Source organism: Megalobrama amblycephala, linkage group LG17 (assembly GCF_018812025.1).
Source record: "Megalobrama amblycephala isolate DHTTF-2021 linkage group LG17, ASM1881202v1, whole genome shotgun sequence".
NCBI classification, from domain to species: domain Eukaryota; kingdom Metazoa; phylum Chordata; class Actinopteri; order Cypriniformes; family Xenocyprididae; genus Megalobrama; species Megalobrama amblycephala.
In genome coordinates, this window is record NC_063060.1 from 1447270 (window position 1) to 1457552 (window position 10283).

Consider the following 10283-nt stretch of genomic DNA (forward strand, 5'->3'; position numbering starts at 1 on the left):
CATATTTATTTTGTCCATCAAAAGTGTACTTTGACTTTAATTGAGCATGGCTCCTGCTTGATGCTCATAAGCTGCTCCGTCTCCCGGTGTGAATGCACTCATTGGTTAACATGCACAGCGAAAATATGTGCTGCTCTCATTTTTGTCTTGCTATAGTTTAAAAATATCACAGGAGCAAGAGTGCTATGTTTTCCTAAATTTTTGCATGATTGCAAATGTGATATTGATTACGTACAACAGTTCAATAATCAAGAAGTTAACTTTGTGTTACCCTACATTTTAGACATAATATTGTCAATATAGTATTTGCTCATGAATCCGTGTTCTTTAGCGCATCAAGTGAGCCAATGATGAATAAGCAATTGAATGAATCGTTGAATAAATAAATAACTTGCTAATTTTAACATTAATATCCATTTAAAACTCTCATATGATTGTTTTTGGATACTGACACCATTTTCTTTAAGAGCTGCTGTGCAGCCAAAATTATACACCAGTTATCACTGTAAAGCTGCTTTGACACAATCTGCATTGTAAAAAGCGCTATATAAATAAAGGTAACTTGGCTTGTGTAACGAGTCGTCACACGAAGTGGGATCCATAAGCAGGCTGTATTTAACAAGTCTCGTGGTCAAACAGGCAATGGTCAGACAGTGGCAAACAGGTACAGCAGGGATAAGGCAGAATCGTGGTCGTAGAACAGGCAATAGATCAGGGCAGGCAGATATAAATCACAAGTCTAATACACAGTAAATAGTCCAAGGGCAGGCAGCAGAGAATCATAATCATCGGAAAACAAACTGGGTCCGCGGTTTTCCCATGCATGGAATTGGGCTGCTTTAACACTGTTGCCACGGGTTGTTTTTTATGTCTGCAGGTTGAAGCGACCCCCAAATAACATGATATTTAGCCCCTGGAATGCGAATTTTACCCGGGGAACCCTGCCAAAAATGTGGATTTTACCCCCTCGTTATGCAATTTTTTTTTTTTTACCAGAGGAAAAATTCGCATTCCAGGGGCTAAATATCATGTTATTTGGGGGTCGCTTCAACCTGCAGACATAAAAAACAACCCGTGGCAACAGTGTTAAAGCAGCCCAATTCCATGCATGGGAAAAACCGCGGACCCAGTTTGTTTTTCGATGATTATGATTCTCTGCTGCCTGTGTATTAGACTTGTGATTTATATCTGCCTGCCCTGATCTATTGCCTGTAACATAAGCAGTGGATTATTTCAGACAACAAGCAGGTTTATTAGCATGTCTGTGGGTTGATGGGACACTGGAAGTGTCATGCACAAAATGTTAGGTCTGAAATACAGAAATTCCAGATGTTTATTGCATAAAGAAATTGACAAAAGAAAATCTTTATTTTGGTGAATGGTCTAAAAAGGGAAAATATAGGCTGCGTGTCTGTGCAATTAATTTAAGCCATCAAGGCAGCAGAGAATAATTTTAAATTTTTAAATTGGAACATTTTCTTTGTATTTTTTCCATGACGAGAAACCCAAAGTGCCAGTCAGTTGTGGTGGTTTTCAACATAACCAGCACCTACTAAGAACTTTAGGTGTCTGTGTTTGCTTTCCTTTCAGATAACACATGCAACCTAAGAGAGAGCCACAAACTGAAACAACTGATAATGTTTCATTTGTCAAATAACAAGAGATGAAAAGAGATAGTATATTGTCAGCTTCTTTGACAGAATTGCCATGTGAAAGGTTTTTTTTTTCTTCTTCTTCTTTGTGCAAGAGATGCAATATTAAAATAGCAATTTTTTGCTATATTCTGGTCTATGATCCTTTTCTCTTCAGCCTTCATTGGAAGATAATTTGGCAAATAGTCATCAGACATTTGTCTTTTTTCTGTCTTCTTTCTGAAGTCGGCCTACGTTTCATAATACAAACAGTCCTAAAAAAATGGATAGAGATATAATTATTAATAATAATAATTTGTAAACAAGTCTTATAGTAAGATGCTGATTTTTTTTTTAGGTATTGTTAACTATATTTACAATAAGAATGCAGGCCCCCAGTACAGTAGCTTTCATTTTAACTTCCAGGTTGCTCGGAAACCTCACCACAAAGTGCACACCTATATTTGGACCACTGCTAGAGATGGGTTTGAAGATCTTGCTGTCTGCCACTGCCTCATTCAGAGACACCAGCTGTGTGTAAAAGGTATACAAACACTGTTAAATATACATTGATTAGGCATAACATTATGACCACCTTCCTAATATTGCGTCGAGGCATGGACTCCTCTAGACCCCTGAAGGTGTGCTGTGGTATCTGCACCAAGATGTTAGCAGCAGATCCTTTAAGTCCTGTAAGTTGTGAGGTGGAGCCTCCATGGATCGGACTTGTTTGTTCAGCACATCCCACAGATGCTCGATTGGATTGAGATCTGGGGAATCTGGAGGTCAAGTCAACACCTCAAACTTGTCATTGTGCTCCTCAAACCATTCTTGAACCATTTTTGCTCTGTGGCAGGAGCATTATCCTGCTGAAAGAGACCACAGCCACCAGGGAATACCGTTTCCATGAAAGGCTGTACATGGTCTGAACAATGCTACTTTGGCAGTTTGATACACGCTCTGATCCACTGATTCGATACAAAAGATTTGTAAAGCCTCATGAAGCAGTGTTTTGAAATCACACATCACTAGAGATTGTTGAGTAAAGTCATTATTTTGGGGTTTTTTGGCGCACAAAAAGTATTCTCGTCGCTTTATAACATTAAGGTTGAAACACTGAATTCACATGACCTGTTTTAAACATGTCTTTAGTAGCTTTCTGGACATCTGAAAGTCACTATCTTACTATCTTAATTTGTGTTTTGAAGATGAACGAAGGTCTTACGGGTGTGGAACGACATGAGGGTGAGTAATTAATGACATTATTTTCATTTTTGGGTGAACTAACCCTTTAAGATAAACTAATATAAAAATTCAGTGTTGTCATATTTAAAATAGTGGGGGTCAGTTTTTTTCCTTCACTGTCGGGATCAAATTTCCCCAGAAAAATAGCACAACCTGAAATCACCTACAGCCAATGTGGGTCAGGCAACAAGGACAATGGCTTAGTATGCATATTAAATACCATTATAAATATAATCTATAAAATGCTAAAAGTTTTAGGTGGTTGTGGTTGTGAATGTTATGTTTAAGGTTACAGGATAGAAAATATCTTTGGTCAATTTAAAAACAATAAAAGTCAATAGAAAGTTGAAACTTGTATCTGGGTGTGTGTGCGTCACCTCAAAGGTTTCATCGGTGCAGCAGGTAACTACACACTGTTTCACGATCTTAAATGCCGGTTCACCTCGTTCATTCTCAATGGTGAGATTAGGCAGGCCAATTTGAGAGTTTTGTCGAACATATCCAATGGTAATACCCGGTGGAGATTGAACCTCCAGCTAAAATAAACATACACCATTTAATATGCAGAACAACATAATTAAGAGCTAAACAAGATAAAGATAACATTCATACCTCAATGCCGCAGCAGATGCAAACAAACGGCCGCACCAGTCTGATGATCTCTTGATTTGAATCATTAAAAACACTCATTTTGAAGGAACGTGCTCCACAACAGAAAGTCCTGTTACAACAATCGTTGTCCTCAATAATAGTAAAAATGCTCTCCCCAAAGTCATTCTTCACAGTATATCGATTGTTAGACTTTATTCCACAGCAAACTTTAAGAAATGAAAAGGTAGGAGATAAGAGTGTTGCTAATTTGATTTTGCTGTATTTCATTCATGAAATGCTGATGAACAAACCTTCTGCACAAACTTCAGCACAACTTTGTTCTTTGTGGACAAACAATTGATCAATCTAAAATAAACATTACTTGACATTACATGAAATTTGTCAGAGTAACACCATTGATAAATGATAAAGATTAATAATAATTAATAAGCATCTCCAAACTTATCTGACCCAGGTCAAGGTCTCCAGAAGAGAGGGACAGTGGTACGGGTCTGAGGAAGACATCATTACAGTGTTCTCTAGTGCTGTATAAACATAACCATGTGTCAAACAGCTTTGTTAAGCAGAAGACTATTTCAAATGTATTTAAAGTATATTTTAAATGTACTAAATTGCAACTTCGTAATTACAATGTGTAATTACAAATATATTTATTAAATACATTAAATACAAGTTTAATAGTAATTACATTATTATTTAGTTTACCATGTCAGTACATTTCACAGTACACTTTAAGCATATTTAAAAGACAATAGAAGTAATTATGAAATTACATATTAAGGTGTATTTAAATCCTACTTACCAGTAAGAGGTTAAAAAAATAATTTTAAGTTCATATACTACATTTAATATAGATTCAAACTATAATACTTTTTCATTTAAATGTAAATAACATTCAATTAAATGTCTGAAAACATTTTTGCAATTATTCTAGTATTTTATTTCTGTAATAAGTACTATTTTTTAAAAGTATGCTAAAGTATACTTTTTTTGTATCTTGCCTCAACCATGAATCCACAGTCAAACAAACAAAACGGGCAGAGATACAAACTCACTTTAACAAACTCACCTGACAATTCCATATTTGATTGTATCTGGGCAGAGAGAATAAATAAATGAATAAATCTGATGGTAAAAACACTATAAGACTTTATAAAACCGCACATTCAGATATAAAATACAAAATTAAAATATGATTTAAAAATTGAAATGATTTAAAATGCTCATATATTGTGAGATATGCCATACATACCAGTGTGATACGAATCGTCGGTTCGGCAGTGGCACTGATGAGTACATGAAATGTTTCTCTCGTGACAAAAAAGTAACTTTTTTATTATTATTTTGCCAGCATGATGTTTGTGGTTGAAGAGTGGTTTGACCCATTTAGTTACTTTTGGTTTTAACAGCTTGAAAATGTTCTGTTAATTCTATTAAATTTATGTAAGTAAATAAATATTCCATAAATAATTGTAGGCACTTTTCCTTTTTGAATATCTGATTTATCACATTTCTAGATGTTTTTTGCAGTTTGGACCTCACCCAGGCTATAAGTGTAATAGTTATGATTAGTTTAATTTTATTTTGGTTCTGTGTTGTTCCTGTTCCCTTCCATTTGTATGTTGACCTAGTTTCCTGGTTTGTGCCATGTTAGCCACTAATTTAGTTCACCATTTAGTTTCCATTCGTTTACCCCTGTGTATTTAAACCCTGAGTTCCCTTTCAGTCAGTCATGTTCGTCGTTACGTCAGAACTGAACTGATGAATTGGGATCTTACCTGAGAGTCCAATCACCTTCAAGTTTAAACTAAATGAGCCAATGGACATTGGCGTATGAGATTTGCATCGCTCACTCCAAGAGAGCTTGTGCAGTCGCAAATTAAGATAAGCGTTTCTTCTGATTCTGCTCTGCAAACATCGTTCAAGTGTTCTGCAAACCTGGGAGAAGCTCTCTAGAGAGTGTTGGTGTGACGGTATGTCTACGGTGTTTGCTACTACTGAAAGAGCTTCCAGCATGCTGCGACCATTCCACTGTGTGCTTCAGCACTAAAAGAGCTTTTTTTTCCTAAAAGAGTATATTTCTCTAATGTAACTGACGTAGGCCAGAAAGAACTGTTTGTATAAACCTCACTCCCCTGATCTCGAGAGGCACTCTAGTGACTGACGCTAGAGATTGTGGACTTTAGCCTCCTTGTTAGAGCCTACGTCGGAGACCCGGGTTCGAGGCCCGCACAGAATGGGGCAAGAAGAACCTGAGGGGACACACACATTAAGCTTTACATTATGCCAGGATTTGGGTTAATGAAAGAACTGCAGGGGGACTGTGAGTTGATGAAAAGCAAATGATTAATTAAATCATAAAAATTAAAATGAATAAATTATTAATATTAATATCAATACAACAGCTAATGCAGTTAAGGTGATGGAATAACTTCCTGTCACATGTTATCCTGGATATGGAGCAGGAAGGAGTGCACCAATCTACAGAACATACAGGAACAAAAATGAATCTCCTCAGCAGCAAAAAACACCTCCTGCCCTGAACTATTATTGACCACATATTGACTTTTGGTCTTCCATCTCATGAGAACTGTGAGAGAAAGAGAGCATTTGTGTTTATGTGGGTTTAGAAAAGTGTTTCTAGTGCATTCAGTGGCTAAATGAGGAACTAGAAGCTCGTCAACCTGTGATGAGCAGCATTGAAGAACTGACATGAAAACAGGCATAGAATGTATTTTCAACTCTACATATACAGTATATACAGCAAACACTGCTTCGAACCCTTAACACATCAGTGGTTCTGAACACATATCAAACTGCCTGTGGGGGAAATTTTGAGTTTCTGTATAATTTCCATATGATTTTACTTATATGCTTACGGTTAAATGATTTTGTTTTTCTCAGAAGTGCTTGAGTATGCATTCTTTGGGTGAGAAGTGGAAAGACACTGAAGTGGTAAACATGTTCCTAATAAAAGGACCGAGGCTTCAGCATTGGAGGTTAGAGATATAAAGTGAGGGGAAGCTTTCATTCTTGGTCTTACACTCTGGAGCTACTTGTGTTTCTGTTGTCTGTCTGACCTTTCTTGCAAGAAATAAAACTTTCGAAAGACAATTGGACGTGTTTATCTCTTATGCAGCAAGAGTCCGTTGACTTTTTGCCACAACACTGCCAAAGTCACGTGATTTCAGTAAACAAGGCTTTGTTATGTCATATCTGTTCACCGCTGGGAGCAATCTCTGTGAACCCATGAATCATGAGATGTCCTCCAGTGGTGAACTATTGATAATAACTGTCTGTGGTTTTTATCTGATCTCCAGTGCTTGACGTGAAAAAAAATAAAGTGCCGGTACTCCCCCTCAGTTGATTTTTTATTTTTTAAATCATGTCAAAAAACGTGTATAGATGGTTTCATCGGATGCACACATGTTGCCATGGTTACGCACCCGGCCCAAAGTTAACTTCCGGACTGTGTTTGTTGAACAGGTCTGGTAGGAACTTTGGCCAAGAAACGGTTCTTTTTTCTTCTGGTAACCCAAAATAATACTGGCTAGCTAATGTAATTTACTTGTTATTTATTTTGCTTGTTATCAGAAATAATCTTAACTTTATTGATTCTTTGTGGAAGTCTACTGGAAGTTAAAGGGTTAGTTCACCCAAAAATGAAAATAATGTCATTTATTACTCACCCTCATGTCGTTCTACACTTGTAAGACCTTAAGAACTGTTTTAAACATGTTTTGAGTACCTCTCTTATGATTTGAACTAAAAGCATGAGTACCGTATTCTTGTTCAAGAATATTTTTCATAAAAGTCTAGCTTTCATATGTGTTTAATATTTTGTAATTGTATACAGTTTATTAATTACAATTTCTGTTGGCCAAAGCAATGCTTTGAGATGTCTCACCATTCCCATTTTTTGGCTGTTTCATGAGTTTTCATGGCCAGTTATTGTTTCATAACTGTTTTTCTCCATGCCAGAGTGTGTCTCGCCCGGCAATCACCCATATCTATCTGTACAGAACCACAGATGATCAAACTGCCCTTCTATCAGACGCTGAACACCATTCTGCCTCCTACACCTCTGGGTATGATCCATATTAAAAAAAATTTTTTAATAGTTTTTAATAATAAATAATGCTTTATTTATTCATCTGAACCTTAATGGACAGTGTTGTGCTGTTGTTTGTAGTGAGAGATGTTGACATTGTGTGATAAAATTAATATGTTCACCGCAGAAACACATGTCGTTTTTGTGTACTTTTTAACATTTAAAAAAAAAAAACATTTTTTGCAGCATATCTTGACTGTGTTTGAACACTCTCACTCAGTGTTTGTCTCATGTTTTTCATTCATATCTAAACATTCTTAAATCACAAAAACGTTTTTTTAAACATAGGTTTTTATCAGTTTTTCAGAAAGCTTGAGTCATTTTGCTTCTTAAATAAATGTATCTTGATTTAAGAATGTTTTTGTACTGGATAACAAGACAAAAATACTGAGAAAAAAACTTTTTTTTGCAGTCTTTGGAGTTTTAAATTTTAAATGCGTTTTTTTTTTTTTTTTTTTTTCAGTAACCTTATAAAATGTTCACTTTTGTTCACCTCTGTTTATTATTTTCCTAAAAGAGTGACACATGCATAGAATTCAAATGAAAAGAAAACTAAATGTGCATTGCAAACATGGTTAATGGTTCTGGAAAGATAAACTTGAGTGAGTTGATTCGGTGAGGAAGTGAGTTGAATGATCAATTCAGTCAGAATTTTGATTCACATTCATTGGCCTCTACTGTGTTTTACAGCACTGCTTCTGTGCCTCATATTGTGTTTGATCACAGCGTGTAAGTGTTGTATTTTAACTTGTGTTCTTGGGTTATTAAAGCTCTTTCCTTCCTTCCATCAGGACGTCTCAGTCAGCGTGGTTTTCAGGTGTGTTTGTGTGCAAGCTGTAGTAAAAATAAAATAAATGACATATATTTTTGTTCAAGTTCAACCGCATTCCTTCTGAAAGTGTGTTAAATATGTCTTTCAGGATTTGTTACAGTGAGAGCGTCGGTGTTGAAGAAGATCAGTATCCACCGAACCTCTTTGTACAGAACCTCTATGAAATGTTTGGCATACTAAATAATTTGTTCAGTTGTATTTAAAATCTGTCCATCTTCTTGAAAATTATTGATGTCATATATGATAGTCATAAAAAATAATGAAAGTAATTTAGTAGAAAATTCCTTCCATCATTCCACAGGTTGTGTGTTCCTGCAGGATCTGTCTGTGTATCAACCTGGTATCCAGATGGAGATGGCAACATGCGGGCGTCTTATATCCAGGTCTCACACTCTCTAACCATCACTGGAGACAGACGTGAATTTGAACATGACCAGTCATGGGAACTGTGCTGACCATCCTCTCTGCTCATAACTGGTAGTGTTACGGAACTGTGTAATCCTGTATATTGTTTATTTGGTTTATTGTTATTTGTGTGTGTGTGTGTTCTTTTTGCTTTGTTTCTGTCAAGCGGGATATCACGGGATGGCTCCACCTCTCTCTGCCGGGATTGGGTTACAATTACTGAGCGAGGGTTTAAAACCATCTCTTCCGTTTCCTGCCGGCGAGTTGTTGCGGCTTCGGGCCAGTCGCACCTCTCCTGCCTCCTCTCCAGCCGCCAGACCACCTTTTTATGTTGTGCATTAACTTTGATTATGTTATGTTGTTTTTGGTTTACAGTGAAGGTGTTCTGTAGGGATGACCTGCCCTTTTCTTTTGAAACTAAGTTCGCTCTGTTTTTGCTAGTGTAGTAAATGTAATTTGTTGTATTTTATTTTGATACGTTGAGGGAAGTTATTTTGGACATTTTTGTTTTTTTATTACCCGTTTTGTTTGTTATTTTGGGCCTTGGGTCTTCCTGAAGTTTATGCACCCACTGGTTTAAGTTATCCTGGAAACTTTTAAATGTTTATTACTTAATTTCTTTCATCTTAATAAAACGTCAATCGTTTTTCTTGAATCCTGAATCTAGTGATTTATTTGTCCATCAATTTTCTATGTTTTTTTTGGTCTGACGACTGGGGAAGGCATCCCTTTTCCTTTTATTTTTTTATTGCGATTAAACCTAGACTGGTCGTAATAGTAGGCTATATACTGTATACACACTCCTGGAGGGAAAAATGAGCCATAGTCAAAATGGAAATTGGTTCCAAATTGGTCTGCTCAAATTGGTTTTTAAGAATTTTTATAATAAAACATTGGTCAGGAAATTAGCAAATGGCGCAGGCGTCAGAGATGCATGAGAAGGAAATAAATTTTTTTGGTTCACACGTTAACAAATGACAGTGTTCACAATCACATTGGAAACAGTCAAGCTCAGCACAAGTGTCACATGAGCAGCAGCGGAATAAAAAGACAAGCTTTGGTTTTGGTGAAGAGTCTATTGCAGCAATCACGCTGAATTAAAGCAATAGCTAAAAGTTAAAAAAAAAAAAAGTTTGAAAGTATATTTATAGTCTAGTGTGTTTTTATATGAATTAGAGAAACTTTAGTCAGACTTTTAAATGAAGAGAAACAAAGTATTGTAGATAAATTATTCTGTTTGAAATGGTTCTATGATTCTCATTCTTGTGTAAATAAGATTTCACAAAGATTGTCTGAAATACTTATGACCCACTTTAGAGAACCATTTAAGAAGTTATCATAACACATAACATATCTTACATATTAGCTAATATATATTTACATAACATGTTTCCTTTAGAGCTTTAATGCCAGGAGTGTCTGGATGTGATCTGCAATAAGACAAGAC

General features: G+C 36.0%; 1 protein-coding gene across 1 annotated transcript; it reads right to left on the reverse strand.

Annotated features, from left to right (window-relative positions):
- Window positions 1-1082: 1082 nt before the first annotated feature.
- LOC125250207 (phospholipid scramblase 2-like) lies at window positions 1083-4643 on the reverse strand. Its single transcript, XM_048162683.1, has 7 exons — window positions 4558-4643; window positions 3939-4012; window positions 3779-3833; window positions 3489-3694; window positions 3254-3412; window positions 2010-2162; window positions 1083-1906 (listed from the first exon to the last, which is right to left on the reverse strand). The coding sequence occupies exons 1-7, from the start codon at window positions 4568-4570 to the stop codon at window positions 1883-1885; spliced, it is 684 nt and encodes a 227-aa protein (XP_048018640.1). The 5' UTR covers window positions 4571-4643; the 3' UTR covers window positions 1083-1882.
- Window positions 4644-10283: the final 5640 nt, after the last annotated feature.

Excerpts from the sequence above, each read along its gene's own strand:
- LOC125250207 (XM_048162683.1), bottom strand. Across the intron at positions 3,413-3,488 it reads GCATCTGCTGCGGCATTGAG|CTGGAGGTTCAATCTCCACC; the intron begins GTATGAATGTTA and ends TGTTTATTTTAG. Across the intron at positions 2,163-3,253 it reads GCACCGATGAAACCTTTGAG|CTGGTGTCTCTGAATGAGGC; the intron begins GTGACGCACACA and ends TTTTACACACAG.